Source organism: Galeopterus variegatus, unplaced genomic scaffold (assembly GCF_000696425.1).
Source record: "Galeopterus variegatus unplaced genomic scaffold, G_variegatus-3.0.2 Scaffold434, whole genome shotgun sequence".
Taxonomy (NCBI): Eukaryota; Metazoa; Chordata; class Mammalia; order Dermoptera; family Cynocephalidae; genus Galeopterus; species Galeopterus variegatus.
The window spans coordinates 167052-188836 of record NW_007726545.1 but is presented as its reverse complement, the minus strand read 5'-3'; the positions used below and the strand labels follow the sequence as shown (position 1 = coordinate 188836).

Genomic DNA, 21785 nt, shown 5'->3' with positions numbered 1-21785 from the left:
ACTACTCAAGAGCTGAAGTTGAGAGCTTGGGAGAAGAGCCAGGCATGAGAACCTCCAGTCCTCATGATGAAGTTTGGATGTGTTGTCCCCTCCAAAACTCATGTGGAAATTTGATCCCCAATGTGGCAGTGTTGAAAACTGATTGAGTCATGGGGGTGGATCCCTCATGAATGGATTAATGCTCTCCCTGGGGGAGGGGGGATTAATGAGTGAGTTCTCGCTCTATAAGTTCCCGTGAGAGCCCGCTGCTTAAAAAGACCCTGGCACCTTCTCTCTCTCTCTCTTGCTTCTCTCTCTTGCTTCCTCTCGCCAGGTGATCTGCTTGAACCCGCCCTCTGCCTGCCACTTTCCACTATGAGTAGAAGCAGCCTGAGGCCCCTGCCAGATGCAGCTGTCCCAGATCGTAAGCCAAATAAACCTCTTTTCCTTATAAATTACCCAGTCTCACGTATTTCTGTTATAGCAACACAAAATGGACTAAAACACCTCACTACACTCCACCCCAGCCACTGGCCTCATAGTAATTCAAAACTGGGTTGGTGATGACATACCAAGTTCCATGCTGGTGGAGTGGTGGGGACAGAACTCTTCAGGGCCAGCCCAGTGCTTATTGAAGAAGATACCCTTCCCTCTGCACATAAAGAAGAGCTTCCTCTCTTGCCTACACTCCAGAAGAGGAGGAGATGTAGGGTTCCCAGCACCAAGAGCATTGGCTTATGTGAAGTGCCACTCTACAATATGGGTAACACAGTTAGGCTCAGCTGTACCCCAGATTTATATACATGTTCAGAAGGGCTTACAACACACTCTGTCTCGTTTGCTCTTCATGCCTTCAGAGATACATAGAGGGCATGATCCCTATTTTTAAACAGGTGAGAATGAAGGTATAAAGGGGTTAAGTGACTTAACTGAACTCACACACATAGGAAATTGGAAACAAAGCACAAATTTTAGTTCTCACATCTTTCTATTTTATCTCTATGAAACACTATTTAATGTTTGGCTAACATCCAGGAAGACTAGGAAAATACATGAAAAAGTTGAGCATTCTGGGTGGGAGGAGGACCTTGGCGCCAGCTTTAAGTGTATAAGCTCTGGCTTTTAGTAAATTAGCACATTTCAAAATCTATATCAGAATATCATCTAGACATATTTTTTAAAAATCATGTCTCATTACATAGCAATTAAGTTGAAGAGTCACCCTTGTCAAAACTACCCATGAGAGACTCCATAAAGGAAGCCTATGACAAATGTACTGTCACCTGTGGGTAGTGGTGATAGATAGTGGTTTCATTGTAAAAAGTGAAATTCACAAAAATCAATTTCACCCAGGACCCAGGACAGGCTATTGATAATGTTACAGGTGAATGTTAAACACTACATGATAGGAACTTTCTGTCTGATTCAATTTGGCTCTTCCTATGTTTTATTAAATTACCATCCCCATCTCTTAGTTTCTTAGTTGTCCCCTTTCTTATTCACTATTATCTTGTCCCTTGAGTATTTGACAAATATCTCTCTTTTTTTTTTTTGTCTTTTTTTTGTGTCCGGCAACGGATCACAACCCTCAGTGTCGCGCCCGTACCGGACCGGGACCGGCAATGGGATCGCAAACCTCGGTGCTGCGCCCGCACCTTGCTCAGCCAGTGAGCGGGAACCGGTCACCACATGGGATGCGAACCCTCGGCGGGAGCGCCGCCGCACTCCCAAGTGGCGCACTGTAGCAGTGCGCCACCGGGCCGGCCTGTGACAAATATCTTTTCATTTATCCTACTATGTTATACCATCTTCTTTTATTCTCTTTGATTTTCTTATTTTTACATCCTCTCCCCTCTGTTCTGCAATCTTTCCAGTGTTCCTTTGTAAATGATGCCTTACACAGTATTTTGTACATATCTCTCTTACCTTTGATTAACTTTAAAAAAAAATTCAAGTTCACTCAACTAGGTCTTTTTCCCTTTTCTTTTTGTTTTTGTTTGTTTGTTTAGAGTATTTATATCCAGGCAGCATGCATTACCATTATGCACATATTAATTTATTTCTGAACAGTGTAGCCATTACTTTCTTGCTTTAGCTCAAGCAGTTCTCACTGCGCCTCTTGAAATCTGCACATAATTTTCTTGGTTGTGTATTACTAGTGTCTTTCATTTTCTGCTTTCTTTATGTTAAAACTAGAATTTAATGGACAAATCTAACCACTGAATAGATAACATTAGATACCATCCACCTTTGCATTTGCAGACTCATATGGTTTCCTGCTAAAATTAAATTTCAGATGGAACCATTTAGATGATATTCTCAAGGGTCATCTTCTAACCCTACCAGTTCTTTATATCTAAGTGGCAGTGAAGCACTCCTCAGGACAGCTGGTAGGAACACAAGACACAAGAAACAAGAAGCATTCAGCTGACCCTGTGGAATGATGAGCCAGTTCCCTGTGCAATTTCTGCTTAAATATTTTAGATGCCAATTTTGAAAGTTCCAAGCCAAACATGATTTGTTACGTATTTTTCTCTTTCTCTTTTAAAATATAAAAACAGAAATAAGAGACATTGTTGGTAACTAAAACCTTTCAAAACTACAAATAAAGCATTGTAAAAAATGTAATATTGTTGGCACTTAAATCATTTAAGAACTAGTTTCATCACTTTGGAAATGCTTCCTCTTCATTAAGTTTGGTTTTCAATAGGTAGTAAAAGACATTGTAAATAAAGCTAAACTTTGATATTATATAGTTTAGTCTATCATGCAGCATTCTCCTCTTGTAGAATATAAACATTTAAGAGGCGTTTATCAAGGAAAGCAAAGTATCCAAGTTAACATAATTATGAATATATACCTGATTTTAATGCATTTTAGAGAAATTCAAAATCAATGGTTTTTTTGGGTTTGTCTGTCTTTCATTTGGTTGTTCAAGTGCTATTATTTAAATTATTCACAATTAATTACTTAAACAAATATTGACTCAACACCTACTATGTGCATGATATTGGCAATACCACAGTGAGTTAAAAAAAGGATTCCCAACCTTCTGGAGCTTACAGTCTGGTGGGGTAGAGAGTTATTTATCAAACAACCATGCAAATAAACTTATAATTACAAACTGGAGGAAAAACACAGTGGTATAATGCAATCATAGGAGGAATCTCAGCACACCTGGAATATCACAGAGGGCTTTCAGGAGCTGAAATTTAAAAGGTGAATGGGAGTTAACAGCAGTTGAGATGTAAGAGGAGAAGGATTATATTCAAGGCAAAAGAAAAAAGGTGTGGAAAGGCTCTTTGGTGGGACACAGTGACTGAGGGATGGTATGGCTGGAGTGCAGATGGCCAAGAGTTGGGAGATGTGGCCAAGGGGAGGGTTTGGGCCTTCATCCTAAGAGCAATGGACATCAAGGGAAGAGGCTAAGCACCGCAGTGACATACGAGGGTACTTCAGAAAGTTTGTGGAAGAATGTAATTAACAAATAATATGAATCTTTCCGTAAACTTTTTGGAGAGACCTCATGTTCACATTTGGAATAGCAAAAGTTCACTCTGGCTACGTGTAGAGAACCGATTGGGAGGAGAACGAGACTGAGAGCAGAGAGGATAGCTAGAAAGCTAGTGCGGTAATCCCGAGCTAAGCACCGTGAGACTGGGCGAGAGTGGAGGGGTGGGGATGAAAGCTGTACACAGAAGTGAGGCCCACGGGATTTGGTGATGCCTTGGATAAACAGGAGCACAATGGGAAAGAAAGAGGCATCGAGGAGGATTTCTACATTTCTGGCTCATTATGGGCAATGGATGGGAGTCCAGTTGACCTGACCATGACTGGGGGGGAGACATAAGTGGTGGGAAGAGATGAGAGATAATCAGGGATCAGAACACAATGGGAGAGTAACACATGGCATCCTAAACAAAGGGGAAAGCTGTTGCAGCATTTAAGGAGGAGGGCTACATCCTCAGGTCTGTGATCTAGAATATTCACTCTGTCCAATGAATGAGAATTGGTTGGAGTTGGAATAGATTTCGAAAGAGAGGCTATAGAAGGGAACTGAATTGGGCTGGGAGAGAAAGAGAGGGTAGAGTGAAGGGCAACCCACTCATTTCTCTTCTGGGAGATATTGGAGGATAAATCACTGAGATGGTCTAAATAGGAGAAAGTATAAGTTTTAAGAGGACATGATGAGTTTAGTTTGAGATGTTCAGTCTGTAGTTAAGTATACGGCACCAAAGCATGAGAATAAAGTCTGTCTTCAAAATACAGACTTATGAATAATCAGGTTATACTTGGCAATTGAAGCCCACAGGTAGAGGAGAGAGGAGACATGAAGTGGGGACTGGACCCCAAGGAAGCCAGACTTGTAAGGGATGGGCAGAGGAAGAGCCTGAGAATGAAAGGTCAGAGAACCAAGAGAGAAATAGGAGAGTATGACAAGAAGGGAAGAAGAATCGAAATCGGCAATTCCTACAGGGAGCACAAGTAATATTAATAAAGCGTCCATTGGATTTAGTGACCAGCTTGCCACTGATTAGCTTGTAAAAATAGCTGGGAGTAGAAATCCAGATTTTAGTGGAGTGAAAAATGAATGCAGACCTACTCCAAAGGCTTTTGAAAAATTTGGCTCTGAAAAAAGAACAGAGCTAAGGACAGTAACTCTATAGATATATAGTGTCATCATCAAAAAGCATCTCAACTGAGGACACCAGGGGTGGGAAAGGGACAGGGGGAGGTGGGGTTAGGGAGAAAGTGGTAAAGGGCCACAAAAAATGTTTATGTTGTCTAATGATAAAATAAAAAAATTAAAAACAAATAAAGTAAAAACAAATGCATCAGGTAGGCAAAAATAAATAGAAACAAAAACAAATGAACCCCCCCCCCCCAAAGAAACCCCAAAAGCATCTCAATATTCCACACATATTGTAGGGCAGTTTTAAGATGTTAAATATAATTCTCATATTCGAGGAACCTATATTCTAATGGGGGCAATAAAGTGGCATTAAATCAAAATACATTGAAAGAGATATATGATTATATAATATTTTCTTAGTTAATACTGACATATTAACTAAAATATATCAAGATACATATTAAAATGTTAGTTCTTGGGAGGAATATTGCTCTTTTTATACAAGGATATTAAGGAACTAGATTTATCCATGAAAAAAATAAGCACAAAATATAAAAGCACTTGAAGGAGAGAGGGCAGCTCCTGTACAAGGATGAAACTTGCACGTGTTTTAACAAATCCGAAGAATGTGGTAGTCATAAAGTGATTGGTTAGCCAACAGAGCAGAGAAAAAGGACATCACAAAACTTGGCTGTACCAATCAAAGCACCTTCCACAGGAAAGGGAGCCTTGGTCATTAGGTGACTACGGGATCACTGTAGTTCTCCACCTTGGCTCACATCCGAATCGTCTGGGGAGCTTTTGAAAATCCCTGTGCTCTGACTGTCTCTCAGACTAATTATATCACAATGTTTGGGTGTGGGACCTAGCCCCAGGTAATTCTACTGTGCAGTTCAGATCTAAGGCCCTGTGTAATGCAGTCACGGGTAATAAGAAGTTGTGGCCACTGCATTTCTCATACTCTGGCCCCAACTGTAGGAACATTCACAACTATGAGATAGAAGTACTGGCGGCCTGAACCTGATGTTATTGGATATTTAAGTCATCTGGCTTTCTGTTTACCATTCCGTGTGTATCAATTCACCTTTTGATTTTCATACAGCTTGACCACAGGTAAAGAGAGAATTGGTCATGTTGACTTCAGCATTTATGGTCTCCATAACAGTTATATTTCTAATTATAAATGTGGTATGGACAAGGTTAATTATGAATATTTACATTTCCTCACTATATTCAACTTGTTAAGGAGATTTTTGCTGTTAGCGGTCTTATTTCTAGGCCTTTTGTGTTACAGAATCTGAAGAACGGGCAGTAACTTTACAGAAAAAAAATCTGGCAAACATTACCTCAGCGAAGTGTATGTAGGCTAAGAAATAATAAAGATCTGACACTTCCAGTAAAATATTCCTTGTGTTTCTAGTCTCAAATCCTTCGGCTGTAATAAACACAAGGACTATGTCAGTTACCCCTAGTGTCTGTCATAGTGCTTAGAACATGGTGGACCCCCAATAAATGTTAATTAAATGAATGAATGAATGAACAAAATGCCATCCATTTTATGGATTTTTTTCTTATTACCCCAACCAGATTAAATTGTTCTATTTTTATGTATTCTCAAGTACACTTCTTATTTCTGTATTTTATTTCATGTTTTATTATATGTTTGCATGCAGTTGTCTCATATCATCCTGCATACACTTAAATTATCACACACACACACTAGACTGAACGCTCATTGAAGATAGATTGAGCCTCATTAATATTTTCCATCTGTCAACATTTAACTTGGGCTTTGTAGGTAGTGAACATACATATGTGCTTGTTGAATTGAGTTTATTCTGCTGTGACCTGTTTAAAATTTCTGATTTAGTAGTAGTCACGTAACAAGTACAAATACATATGAAATTAATACCAGATAAAAGTACTCACTAATTTAATTCAAAGTCTAAATAGATTTGACAAGAAAATCTATTTTGTATATGTACATTGTATGTACATTGCTGGTATGAGATTCTGAAAAAGTGCTACTGTAACACCAGAGCCATTGTTTAGCATTATGTGCTTAGAAGCTCATTTGATTTCCCCGTGGATATTTTTCTAAACCAGCAGCAGGTTATGGGGAAAAGGTACTGAGCCAGTAGGAATCTGGAGACTGAATCCTGCTTAGGTCCCTGAGTTTAGCGAATTGTATAGCAATTGTTAATTCATTTCACTGTCATGGCCTGAGGCAGCTCTTCTTTAAGATACAAAGTGGACTAGCTGATCTCTAAGAACCTTCTAGCACCAATATTCTTTCATTTAAAGCCCTTAGATAAACTGGATCCCTACATTGCAGACCCGTTTCTCTCGTCATGCACTTTTCCAGCCACTAGATGGCGGGCTTTGTGTTGTTTTCTTCATTCACTAACATCAAAAACAACCTCAACCCCCTTGCAGCTTTGAAAATTAAAAACTCCCAATTCCTTAAAAAGTCTGATAAATTAAATTACATTCTGACTTTGAAAAGAGTTTTCAACGCTTTGGATTTTCACAATAAAGAAGATTTCCTTTTTAGTGTAGAAATACTGATTTAGACTATTTCTACACAATGCAAAAATCCCATGATGAGATTAAACACTGTAAGTATTATTATTTGTTTTTCTTTTCCTTTACATAAAGAAAGATAATGCTTTTGGAATTCATAATTGATAAACATTTTAGCATGCAAAATACACTGTCATTCTGGTATTTTTAGACATTGTCCTTGACACTTCTCAAGTATCCCAACCTTTTTGGGGGCTACTGGGCTCTATGATTTGATTTGAAGGAGACGTAGAAAATCATAATACAGCTATTTCATGCACCAAATTGGGAATGAGGAAGAATAAGATTTGCATTTCAGAACTTTGAAGTAATTTCACTTAATTTACATGCTCTATCTGCTTTCAGAAGATTCATGATTTTGCCGACTTACCCTGGTCAGAAGCTCATTCATTTCTGTCACGAGTGTATTCAGATTGCCCTCTGCCAACTGAATAAGCCTCTCTGGGGCTCGCTGAGGTGAAAGCAGGTGCTGAAAAAGATTTCATTCCACATACACTTTAGTAAGTGGTCTTGCAGTGATCATGGGGTTGTACATTTAACAGAAACATTTTGCCTATGGACACACAGAACAACCTTCTCACCTTCCAAGAAAAGAAAAAGAAACAATTTCAGCTGGGCACTTGAACACTGAGTGCCATGCCGAATATTCAGGTAAATAATGGAAATTGTAGTAACTTATTGAGAAATTACTATGTGCCAGGCTTTTTTGTCTTGTTTTGTTTTCATTTAATTCTTACAACAGCTCTATGAGGTAAATGCTATTCCATTTTGTGGATGAGCAAACTGTGGCTTCAAGAGGGTTAAAAATTCACACAAGATCACACAGCCAGTAGCGGGCAGAGTTAAGATGAAGTCTGATTCTTTAAGGCTCCCATTCCAATCCACAGGGATGCAGTTTCCAGGTAAGAAATAGAACAGCAGCCCTTGACACAGGCACCTGGCTGGGTGCTAACTAACTGGTCTGGCCTCCAGGTTGGCAGGAGCTGGCCTGGCACTCATTGCTGGGCCATATTCTTCTACTATTGAACATAAACAATCTCACAGGACGCTAACATTAGACAGGGTCACTCTGTGACAGTAATGAATGAAGCAAAAAATGAGATCATTCTGTAATCTTCTGTAAGCCCAGAAAAACCACGGTCTCTGTGCAGACCACGAAAATACCAAAAATCCGCATTTCCTGGCTATATGAGTGATCACTGCCTCCTTACTAATCAGAGCTTTTGCCTCCTGCCATTCTTCCTCCTTCTAGATAATTCTTCAAATACAGAATTAGATAATTCTTCAAATACAGTGCAAACCCCTGCTTCCTCGAATCTGCCCTCAAATTACCTAGCCCTATTATTAACACCCTCTTATCGAGACACCCCACAATTCTCCATGTAGTTCAGTATCCCTTGTTGCAACGAGTTAGTAAACTCAACTTTGTTCCCTCACATGCGTATTCTTGGCGGTCTTTGGCTGGAGCCTGGGGAACACTGACACACTTAAAGGAACTGAGCAAAGAGGTTAAATAACTTGCTTAAGGTTTTAATATATCAAAATGGGATCTGAAGTCTCCAGATGTTAAAGGAATGATGGACAAACACAAACAGAATCAAGCAAGATTGGAATTTAAGGAAAACCAAGGTCATTTTGATCCACACTCAGCCATAAGGGGGTGGATGACTGAATCCCTTGGCTTAGATGATGCTCACAGATTGGAACCTCTTCCAAAGGGCCCTTCAGTACTTCATCATCCATTGCTTAAGTAGTATTTTAAAAGCTTTTTATGTCCAACGGAGATGTTTGCTTTTCTAGTTTAATTTCTTTTCATTGTACTGCTTCCATGTACAAGGAAAACAATTGGTCAGCATCCTCTTTATTAAAACTCTTTATATCCCTGAATAGTGGGACTACAAGGTAAATTCAGACTCCTCTGCCTGGCTTTCAAGGTTGTCCTTCATCTCACCCTGCCCCATACAGGTCTCCAGCCATATCTTCACTAGCAGGTCTGACTTGGAATGTCTGCTAGACAGGCTCAATTCACTTCCCTGCCTCTGCTCATGTGGCTCTCTTAAGCATGGCTGCCTTCTCCCTGTGTTTTCACATGGCAGAGAGAAAGAAAGAGATCTCTCTGTCTATCTAATCTTATAAGGCCCTAATCCCATCTCGAAGGCCCCACTCTTATGACCTAATCTAACCCTAATTAATTCCTAATGGTCCCATCTCTAAACATCGTTACATTGGGGGTTAGGGCTTGCTAGGGTCTGAGTGTTTGTGTCTTCCCAATATTCATAGGTTGAAATCCTAGCCCCCAAGGTGATGGTATTAGGATGTGGGACCTTTGGGAAATGATTAAGTCATGAAGACTAGCCCTAATGATTGGGGTTGGTGCCCTCATGGAAGAGAACCCAGAGAGCCAGCTATCCTCTTCCTCCATATGAGTACACAGCAAGAAGTCACCATCTATGAGCAACGGGCCCTCACCAGACACCAAATCTGCTTTGATCTTGTATTTTCCAGCCTCCAGAACTGTGAGGAATATATTTCTGTTGTTTATAAGCCAACCAGTTAATGGTATTTTGTTATAGCAGCCCAAATGGACTAAGACAGAGATTCAGCATATGAATTTTGGGGGGACAGAAACATTCAGTCCATGACAACCCTTTTCCTATTTTTCAGAGTTTCTGCCAGAGTTAAGTATGATACTTCATGTTATGACTTTAGTCAATTGCCTAGCTTTTCAATAGATGTTAATCATTCTTGCTATCATCATTACTGGTTTCTTTTTCTGAAAAATAGAGGCAATAATACTTACCTTAAAGGCTACAGTCGGGATTAAAGAACACATTCCCTAGAAGAGCGTGTGCCAATGCCCGGTGAATAAATCTTAGATTTCTTCTTCCAGTCCTCAACAATACTTTTCTGCCTATTAAAGTTGTGTCTACCCTTCAAGTTCCAACACAAACTATGCTCTCATTAATGGTGCATTCCCTGGTTACTTTGAATCTTACCAATTTCTCCACTGTTTTCATTCTACTGTACTTCAAATCTTTATAAAGTACAAGGTAATTATGTGGTTTTGTTGTTGTTGTTGTTGCTAATTTCTTGATTATTGTTTAATGATTATTTTTTAACCATATAGACTCTAAGCTTCCTGAGGGTAGTGAAAATATTATAGGAGTCACAGAACCCCCAGGGAACCAAGTACAATCCTGGCACATTCTATGATTTCTCAATAAATACCTGGTAATTGACTGATAATTGTGTAAATTGACACCTCTCATCTTTTTTCATCAGGTCAAACAACCCCAGTTTTCTTAACATTTTCTTCTATCCCACTAACTACTGAAAGCTTTAACAATGTTTTAGAATTGTGTTTCTCAAATTGGTGCTTGTCAACGTACTTTCAAAAGCCTACTGGTTCTCTAGTACAAAACTTTAGTTTTCTGTTTTCATTTTGACAATAACCTTGAATATTAATGTAAGCATTTCTGGATCCCAGGTGATACACCTGAAAGATGAATATTGCCACCCGAAATCTGTGCCTACATTGTATGTGTGTTTGATTATATGGCAGATTGAGCACATAAGTCACATGAATTTGTCAAGCAATGCCACATGTAATTTCAGGACCTCTTGCAAGAGGCTCTCTAGTTCAAATGTGGAAAGGTAGGAGAACTGAGTTACCACGTCACCTGCCAATGGTGGAAGAACCCGTGTGGAAGTAGTCAGTTTCCTATTCTCGGTGCATGCAGCAATCTACTTTGAGCCAAAATCATGTTACTTTATATTAATGTTTTTAATTTTAATTTTATTAGTTTTGTGGGCTTTTATGCAGATTAATTTGCTTTGATTTTATAGAGCTATAAGTATAGGAGTTCATACCTGATTTTATGTTTGCACATATTTAAGTAACATAATAAAACTGATTTAGGCCAAACACTGGGGGGTACAAGGGACTCTTTTCCCTTAATAGCAATCTGTATATTATAGTTCTTGAGTATGGAAAACACTGGATTAGAAACTCTCTGAACCTCCCTAACAGCTGCATCCCTTGATTTGGGGCACTGGTAAGAGTATTTTCCAATTATGGCCAATACCCCTTAGAAAGCTTTGGTCATCTTGTCCCCGGCTTTTGCTGTTCCTGTCTCAACCTACCTTTAGTTCCTGGGTCATATTTTCAATACCATGTAGAATTTTATATGGAGCAGGCAGTGGGCCGGTGAGGTTGATGTTCATGGCCATCTGCTCCAGGCGAGCCAAGTCACCAAGAAGAAGGCCTGTGCATTCATCTCCACAAACTGTGAAAAGGAAACGACAAAGAATATTTGCTTCTGCTCAACATCCCAGGCAGATGTTCAAAGATTTCAGCTATGAAATATTTTATGGTCCAAGTATAATTCTGTGAAAGATGAAGCTACTCATCTCAGATAATTAATGCTATCGAATGGATGGGAGTTGAAAAAAGATGAGAATAGCAAAAGAGCAAATATGCCTGTTGCCCAGAACCTGAAATACAGATGATGATATAAACCCAGGGACCAAAGAGGAGGAACGACAGACTTCGGGGATGGAGGGGAGTGTATTGCCGAAGTATTCAAGGAGAGGTAAGACATAAAATATAACATAAATACCCTCCAGTCATCACATGAGCAATTCTAGAGGAAATCTGTAAGTTGGGACTAGAACATTCCAGAGTCTAAAAATGTCTGCAAATGGACAGTGCTACATTGGAGTGTACTGTAGAGAATCTGTAGCAATTTGGCCTCCACACGCTTTGTGTATTACATATTCAAAAACGAAATAAATTTCAGCTTGATATCTATCGAGTAGATTTTTTTTAAGTCAAAAGTAAAGAACTCTTCCTCTTTAGCCCTTCAGAACATTATCACCCATCATTAGATGCAGTCTCACAAATCGCCACTCTGATGATTCACCTTATCCAGTCTTGTAGATAAATAATTGCTATGGGCCTGGAAAATGTTATTCTTTAAGTAGCCAAGAGTGCTAATATTCTAGCTATAACAGTTTCAATCATCAGAAAAAGAAATTATTTAAATTTAGTGGTGGTGGAGCAGGGCTGGTGGTACAGTTGGTAGAATAATAGATTATCGTCTCTCCATTATCAAATCAATCTCATAAACAGTAGTATAATTTCTAAAATTAACATATTTTTGTGGAGGACTTAAAAATATTCATGTTTCAGAACTTTTTAGTTTTGCATAGCACAGTAATGAGGTGCATCTTCATGGCAAGGAGCATGTACTGCCATATTTATAATACGCATTCATGTATACAGTTATAATTTCTATCTTATATTCTGCAGATAGTGGTGTCAAAACCATATACATGTTAGAATGGAGAAACATGGAAAATACCAATAGCTTTGGATTATGTCCCAAATTGGCAAGAATTCAATTAGTTCTCTAAATAGTGCTCCCTTGAGCTGCTTAATGGAGAGAAAACCATTAACTGAAGCTTGTAAACAAATAGGAGCATGGAGGTTGATTTTTTGATAGGACAGCAGTTAGAGGTGAGTTACAATATCCTTTCACAGGGATTAAACTGCCCCAGCAGGGCTTTTAATAAATCAGCTCCTTGCAGGCGGCACCTGCAGCTGTCGAGGATCAGCAGCAGGGGTTTTGCATGCTCCTGACACTTTACAAGCTGAGCCAACGAAGAGGCTCTGGAGCCTGGAGCCACAGTCCAGAACTAGAGCTGTGTCTCTTATTCATCTTTTAACCAGAATGAAAGAGAATTTGCACTGCATGGAAACTAAAAGAAGAAGAACATTGTGACTTCATACCCTTGTTAATGAAAGCTTCAACAGAACTGTCTACATGAAATAATTACTGAAAACACAACATAGAACACACTTAAGTGCCAAATTGACCATGTCTAAACACCAAGATCCACAGTCTGGTTCCTAAAGTTTAGTGGGTCTCAGAATCACCTGGAGGACTTTCTGACATCACAGAGGGCTGAGCCATATCCCCAGTGTTTCTGATTCAGTAGGTGATTGAATCGCCTCATTTCTGATTCTCTGACTGAGAATGTGTTTTTCTAACAAGCTCCCAGGTGATACTGACACTGCTGGTCTACTTGCCACACTTTGGGTAGCAACCAGACCAGCAGCATCGGCATTGCCTGGGAACTTATTAGAAATGCACAATCTTGGGTTCTACCCCAGACCTAGGAAATCAGAATCTGTACTTTAGAAAGATCCCATGTGCTCTAGGCACATTAAGTATGAAAACATTGCTGTGGATCAGAATTTATAAAATATAGATGCTTGGGTCTTTCTCTTCCCCACCTCCAGAGAATCTGATTCAATGGGTCTGTGGTAAGGTCCAGGCATCAGCATTTATAAAAGATTCCAGATGGTTCTATCACACAGCCAGAAATTAGAACCACTGGACCAGATGATTAACTGTAGAGATGCTTGATTCTAAAGGGAGCAAGGATTTGGAGCAGGTCATTTTGCTTGCTCTCTAACTGGAACACTTTCCCTCCATCTTTACCCATGTGGCTCCTGGGTATTTGGTTTGAGTGCTCAAATGTTACTTCCTCAGAGGGGAAGCCTCTGATGACACTGAAATTACTGTTACCTGAAATACCCACCAGCCACTATCACATTTCTTTTGTTTAATCTTAACACCCATGTCCGTGTGAGATATCTTACTAATTAATTTTTATATTGTTTCTCCCTCACTGACGAAGGGACCTTAAACACCCTGGTCACAGTGCCTAGGACAGTGTCTTGCACACAGTAAACATTCTGTAAATATATATGGATGAATATCTTTGTGGAAGAAGAGCAGAAAAAACCATTTTGGAGTAAGAGAATGGCGGGGATTAATATTTGAGCATGACACGTAAGCAAGATCGGGAAATGGTGAGAAGATCAGGGAGGTAGAACCGGATGAGGTTAGATCAGGTCAGGAGGACCAGAGTTGGGGGAGGGGGAAAGGTGGGGATGAGGGGGAGGGGATATTGGCTAAACAGGATAGTTCTGAATGTGAGAACAAGATATTTGCTAGGAAATGTTGAACCACACAGATGTGTGAGGATCTGGAGAAGAGGATAAAAACAATGATTAGAGGGAGAAAGAAAATTGTCTTGTGATTGGAGAGGCAGCAACTGTCTGAAATCAAGAAAGATGACTTCCATGAAGTCTGCAAGAGGTAACCAGTTTTGACCGAGGAAAGAGATACTGGAATAGAGGAGTGGAGGGGGAAAAACTAGGAAGGAAACATTAGCAGGAAAGAAACCACACAGGTACCAGCTCCAAGTGATGCTCATTTCTGGGGTGGATTAAAGATTGTTACAACTTCCTTGCTGTTCCTCCCATTAAGAGGTGGAGTCTATTTGTTTTCCCCTTGAGTCTGGGTTGGCTCTGTAACATACCCTGTCCAACAGAACGTGGCAGAGGAGCATTTTGTGACTCCTAAGCCTAAAGGGGTTTTGCAGTTTCTGCTTTCACACTCGTAGACCCCTGGTGCCTTGAGTACAGTCCCAGGCTAGCCTCCTTGAGGAAGAAAGGCAGCTTGAAAGAGAGGAGAGTTCCAACCTGCTGCCAGTGGAGGCCCCAACATGTGAATGAGGTCATCCAAGAACTGTCCAACCAAGCCCAGCCCAATTTGCCAACCTACAGAATCATGAGGATATACACAATTGTCATTTTAAGCTACTGAATTTGGGAATGACAGCAATAGGTGACTGATAGACTTTCCCAAGTATTGTGTGTGTGATTTAGAATGTGGATTCAGATCAGAGACTTTCAAGTTGCAATTCACAGGTTAAAAACAAGCATTAGTAACAACTCAATTTTATTAAGAATTATGAACAATATAAAGATTTTTTTCCCCTCTGAGCCCAAGTTCATCATTGTTTTCAAAGTTCAACTTGACTTTTAATGAAGATATGTGTTTGACAGATGTTCCCAGGATGTAAGCAGGCAATTAACTCTTTTCTTACTTTCAAGATCTTGAAAGATTGTTGATAATATGATGTTTCATCATGTTTTCTAGGGCAGTGTATTCTTTAGGAATCCTTTGCTAGCCCTTTCCTTAAGTTATTTATAATGTATAACCTACCTATTTCCAAGAAGAGATTGAGTCAGTTTGTTGATAATGGTATAGATAGATGTTCCTTACTGAATGATTCCAGAAATTTCCATGGAAAGCACCCACAGCTTTCTCGGCTTTTATGCAGAATTCCATCTGATTTACTGTAATATACTACAGAGTAAATTGGTGAGCTAGAATGCCAAGAGGCATGATGAATACTGATTTTTCTCTCATTTATTGTACCCCTGCCCATCTGTTTTGGTTCCTCATCTTCAGTTGTTGAAATGAAAATGTATTTAATTGCTCTTTCAAGGACTCATACATTTCATTTTATGTCTCCGTGTCCAAAGGTCTATTATTATCCCATGTCTTATGGTCTCTGTATTTGCTTTTGGGGGAACAAAGTACAAGCACATTTCCACAAGTGAAAGGTAAGTTTTATAGTATGCTCCAAGTAATATACTAACATCTGTCTAAATGAGTCAGAGAGACTTATGAATATGACAGCCGTGGGGACTTTTTTCAAAGCTTCTGTACAAGTCTAGCTCATGCAGTTATGAGGTAAACACATTAGGAAATGTGCCCTTTTCATAATGGTTTGCTATTTTATTCCAACACAAAATATTTAACTTACACACAAGTTACTTTTATTTGCCCTCTGAAGTGTCTGAAGGAATGTGAATGGTCTGGCAACAAACATTGGAAATGGGATGCAAATGAAAGCCAAATTTAATTCACTATCACAGGAAAAATCTGAATAGTGTGTAGAGATGTGGAATATTCACATTATGTAAACAACTGTTCTTTGATAAGGGTGCAGTAACTGCTCACTATATATGAACATCTATCTTATAATCAGGACCCCGAAGAACCTCTCCAAACTATTCCCCTAATTTAGCAATAGACACAAGGTTTTAAAGTGAGATCCTGCCTAAAATGCATGGGAGCAAAAGCAAATATTTCAAGACTATGATTATATTTCACATGACTAAATGTTTCCGAGGCTTTGCCTATAAAAGTGTCAGGATAAATTTGTGTCTAATATTAACAAATGCAGTACTAAATTCAGATCGTTATAGCTGGGCACATGTAAGGGGCAAATCATGCAGCCAATATTACAGATCTTTCTGTTAGCAATTAGTACAAAATACTGCATTTCCACCAGAGTCCCCCATGCATAATAACTACTGGCTTACTGTCACAAAGAAAATCACACACTCCATTCAAACCAAACCAGCTAAAGCCGAAATGAATGCATTGAGTATTTGTGAAAAGGCCAAGCCTATTAACCAATTTTAGGTAGAGATACATAAATAGTCTGCTCTAATCAAATAGGGATAAAATGTGTAAATATACATTTTTCACAAAAGATAATTTTTGTGTTAATGTCTGAATTTTAAATTAACTCTTCTAGATGAATGCCATTAATAGTTCCCTGGATCTGAATTTCATATTTCTCTCTTTCCCTTGTCCCCTTCAAGAAAAATCTTTTATATTAGTATCTATTTAGGATTTGTTTATTCTATATTATTTATAAATAAATATCTTCTAAAATAAAAATTTGTTTTCAGACTCAAGAAGGTGGCTTTTTTTAAACCTGTTTTGTTTTTTTGAATAGAGAAAAAGGTATTCTATAGGTCTTAGCTGAGACTGATGAAGTTGCTCATGTACCAAGTTGTGATATATATGTTTAAATTAAAGAATATTCTGTACATAATACATATGAAAAACAAGTTCAATATAGCTCAAGGATGGTCTAGATATTAAAAAATAAATGGAAACTTTGAAAGTACTATAAATAATAATGAGATAATTAGATAATAGCTTTTATTTACACAATATCTACTTTATGGCAGGCTTCACTATCGTTATCTCATCTGATACAGGAATTCTGTGAAATAAGTACTATTAATATCCTCATTCCACAGCAATAAAAATAGTCACAATTAGAGTGTTTAAGAATCTATAGACAATGCATGTAAAGATTGTAAAGAGAAATGTAAGGTGGTCATAAAAGTGGTTTTTAGTGACTTGAGCCTAGAATTAGAGATAATTACAGAAAACTGGAATTCACGGATCCTATATAGGACTGGTCGGTGCACTCGGTGGCTGAGCGCGGTGCGAGTGACACCACACCAAGAGTTGTGATCCCCTTACTGGTCACGAAAAAGACGAAAAGAAAAAAAAAAGAAAACTGGAATTCAGCCTAAGCTAAAGAACATAATTCATCAGAAACTGATAAGCTGCACAGAACATCATGCCTTCGAATAAAATGGCCACATAAGAACAATGATGATAATAATGGCTAGAATTTATTAAGCATCTATTATGTATTTATTTTCTTTCCATATTACAGAGAATGAAATGAGATTTAGAAAAGTTAACTAATCTAATGTCACACAGCTTGTAGGTGGCAAGCGAGGATTCAAACCTTCTATAGCTGCTTCATAACAGCATGCATCCTTGCATCAGGATACTGTCTGTTTCAGGGATATCACAGGAAAAGTGAAGAAGATTAGACTACCTTACTGATAAGACTTCTTCCAACATTAAGATCATGTGATTCTGTTGTTCATAGAGGTCAGCAAACCTTCAAAACCTAGTCAGAGTGAAAATTATAATCAAAGTAGAGTTGAGTTTACTGTTAAATAAAGCTTGACTGAAAAGGAAGGCAATTGTGATCTGAATTCTCAATCTGCTAACAAGACAGCTTTCTCGATGGACCGTACTAACTACTGTGACTGGTCCCTAGTAAACAGAAAAATGACCTAGAGTCAGAGTGATCCTTGCTGTTCTACACATTGATAGCCTGGACCAGTGCCGAGAAGGTTGACAACAAGAAACTCAAGCATCTTTTACTAACAAAACGGATGAATAGAAGGTGCAGACGTGGTGAATGAATTTGATTTTTTAGATTGCCTAACACCTAGATTTGAACAACATGCCATGGCTTAGGGTTCTAGAAAACTACAACAGGCATACTGGCCTTTGAGTAGGAACTTACTTGGCGACCAAGTGGTGGCAGAGAAAAGATGACATTTGGGGGCTAGGATGGAAGGTGATCACATGTATAACAAGCAAAGTTATAGATTGGTTAATAGCATCTGGAGATTAATTGATGTTTTCCATCATCTATTAGAATAGAAAAGTCCTGTTTTCTTTACAGTGATAACCGCATTCTACTATTTTGTTCCTGCACCCATATATAGGGAGAAATAACTGCCATTAGTAATCATCTTTGATTATAAATGTACAACAGTATTTTAGTGATAATATATGAATATAAGGGCTTCTGCATTATGGTGATAAGATCCTTGACAACAACTGGTTATTAAAAACAATAGTTGTGATGCGTCCTGCCAGATCAGTATCAAGGTAGGATAAAACTTCAGACTTAGGTTTCACCAAGAGACTAGAAGGTGCTTATTTTGCAGAGTTAAGGTGAATTATCACATTTAGTTAGGCTTACCTCAGGTTGAAAGTAAAGAACACACTTCATGATTGCTTTTGCAACACTGGTAAACAAAGCATCATCTGATATGTCATATTGTAAATAAATTGTGATTATAAATAATAAAAACTGAGATATCCCAAATACCTCATATACAGAGACTAAAAATAGAAAACATTGATTTGATATTTATAAAATGTTATTTCAAGCACTTTTTATGGAGTAACATCTTGCCAACAGCTACTAATTTTAATTTCTGTTCTCTAGGAGAGCATATTTTACTATGCCACTCATCTATTTTAAACATCATATGAGTTATTGTGTTAACATAGTCTACAGAAAATAGTGTATGAACAAATCCAAGTTTTGTGTTTCACAATTCAAACCTTTACTACTAAATAGATAATGGCTTTCTTGCTCATTCTCAAATTTCAGAAGGGCTGGTGGTTTTTCTCATTTTATAAAATGATATGTAAATTATGAATGAGGGCTGAAAGAAGAGGATGAATTTGTATTAACCTCACTTACTAAGGAGAAATCCTGGTTGGGGAAATCCAATAAAATATGTACTCAGAACTCACCCATACACATAGGGAAAAAATACATTGTAGAGCTGTCCCCAGTAATTCCTATTAGAAAACAAAAAAAAACTGTGAAGTTAATCTAAGCACCCAGCTAGGGTGTCTTTTCTCCTGCATAGAGGACAGTCTCTACTTGACAATCTCTGATAAATAAGAATCTGTCGTAAATACCATAATGTTTTAAATCTTAGAAGAGAGAGTCTCAATGGTTAGCAGAAAAAAAAGTCCTTGTGGACTTTATATCTATTTAAAATTTTTCATTTTGTGTTCTTTGCCCATTTTACCTTTACTCTTCTTTGAGGTAAAATGTGCTCTAAATCCAGAATAAGTAAATGAGTAAGGAGCTAAATTCACCAATGTCAAATACATTGGGTAAAACATGTTTGCTTTCTGTGTTTTATATTGGTAGCCAGCACAGAGGTTAAGAAAATAAGATTTGCAAGACAGACGTAGGTTCAAATCATAGCTCTGTCAGAAAGCCACTGTGAACCTTGAGAAAATGACTTAAACCACCTAAATTCAGTTTCCTTATCACCTAGCGGAGATAATAAGTATAAGGATGTTTCAAGAATTAAAATAACTGCATATAAAGTGCTTAACAAAGAGCCTGGCAAATGGTAAACTCTTAGCCAAGGTGAGCCTTAAAAAAAAATTACTATTATGATGAACTTGTGTGTGGTAAAAGGACTAATACGGACACAGATTATTTGTGTAAATTCTTCATGATAGTAATGGAAACTCCACATATAAAAGTTCTGGGTCCTGCAACAAATTCCACTTTTGATCCAGTAAAATCCTTGCTTGCTCATTGGCAATTTCCTCAGGCAGCAACAAGGCTCTTATGAACTTAGGTGGTCAAGCGAAACTCTTCTATAATTTCTGTATTTTCCCTGTGTTGCTTGATCTCTTCAGCAGAATTTTATATCCTTTGTTAAATAAGAGCTTAACCTAACTTAACAGTGAGTATTGAGAGTCTTTCCACCAATATGAAGCTCACCTGAGATAACTAAATGATCATGCCTAGGCCATTTATTGTACATTTTTAAAAAATACAAATCCACGCTGTGGGCCTAATTAAATTGTGTTTTCTAGAGAATTAACCAAAGACAGCAAAATTAACTCTTGTACAATACATGCTACTGAACTATCTGAGTATTAACTTATTTCTATTTAATCGAAGAAACATCTCTTTTCTACAGACAGCACCATATGAACAACCCACCACAAATGTTTCTCTTCCTACGTATATATTCTCTTTCCTGGGCCAGACTGCCTCCCCTGTCTCCCACTCCCAGCCTTATAAATTCTGCTATGATTACATGTGATGAAACAGGCCCTGCAGGTCAAACATGCCAGGTGAATCCATTCTTTGGTCTCTTGCTCTAATTTAGCTTAAGGATATAGAAATATATTGCAAAGAGAATTGAGAATAAGTCAGAGTTATGTCCTCACTGTGTCTTGTTTTGTTATTTCATTTCAAAACTGGGAGTAGAAACTGAGTCCTGAGAAAGGCCAACATCATGGAAGCATGGAATATTTTTCCATAACTGGAGAAATTTTAAAAAAAGAGAAAAGGAAGAAAAATCTGAGAATACTCTATGTAATAATTCTTAGAGTTACCTTAATGAAGGGTGAAGAGAAAACATAACTAGGAGTGGAAATCACTAAGCTGAAGAGCAGTATAAGAAAAATCTATACAGTGTAATCATAAAATAATTATAAACACTTTGAAAAATGGGCCTAGATTTCAAATACAACCCCATAATTTAACACTTTTTTGTAGAAGAAAAAAATCACTATTATTTCATCCCAGAAGCATATTGAAATTTCCAGGGCACAGCAACTGAACTGAGTACCATGTATATAGCAGCTGCAAATATTTTCTTGTGGGACAAGAATAATGCGAATGAACATTATAAGGCTGGTGTAACTTTGTAACTAATTGGCACTTTTATTAATAACACATGAGACACGTGGAGATTAGAAATCCATATATGAGAGAGGAATAAGATGAGTTAAGTTTTGTTATGATAAATTTATTTAAAATGTCAATAAAGTGTTGATCATCAACAGGAAAAAATGTAAAACCATTGCTGATGGGCAGAATGCCAATTCCCTTTAAAAGAAATGTCTAGAAAATAATTCCATTATTTTATGTTTCCGAGATTGTAATGTGCTATGGTTTAATTTTTGTACTTCATGTTAAACATGATCTTATTATTTCAAGTTTGCTTCTGGAAAATTAAAAAAATTGATGATTTATAATTCAAGCACTGTTTAGATTAGTGTTGACATTAGGAGTATCTATATATTATCTAGTTAATTATATCCATGTTAATAATTTAACTTGAAGGCAATAATATTATGGAATACTTTGGTAGTCTTCTTTATCATTAAAATCTGCTATTATACTTGTGAAGAGTGAACATGTATTTACCAATAACTAAATTTGATAATGTATATGACATATTACATTTCATCTTTCCCCTCCCATTTACCTTCAC

General features: G+C 37.9%; 1 protein-coding gene across 1 annotated transcript in view; it reads right to left on the bottom strand.

Moving 5' to 3' along the window:
* LAMA2 (laminin, alpha 2) overlaps window positions 1-21785 on the bottom strand; it is a 310853-nt gene that overhangs the window by 129142 nt on the left and 159926 nt on the right. Inside the window, exons 24-25 of the mRNA XM_008568714.1 lie at window positions 11339-11481; window positions 7566-7664 (exon numbers count right to left, since the gene is read on the bottom strand). Coding sequence (XP_008566936.1) covers window positions 7566-7664; window positions 11339-11481 — 242 coding nt within the window. The remainder of the gene's footprint in view (window positions 1-7565; window positions 7665-11338; window positions 11482-21785) is intronic.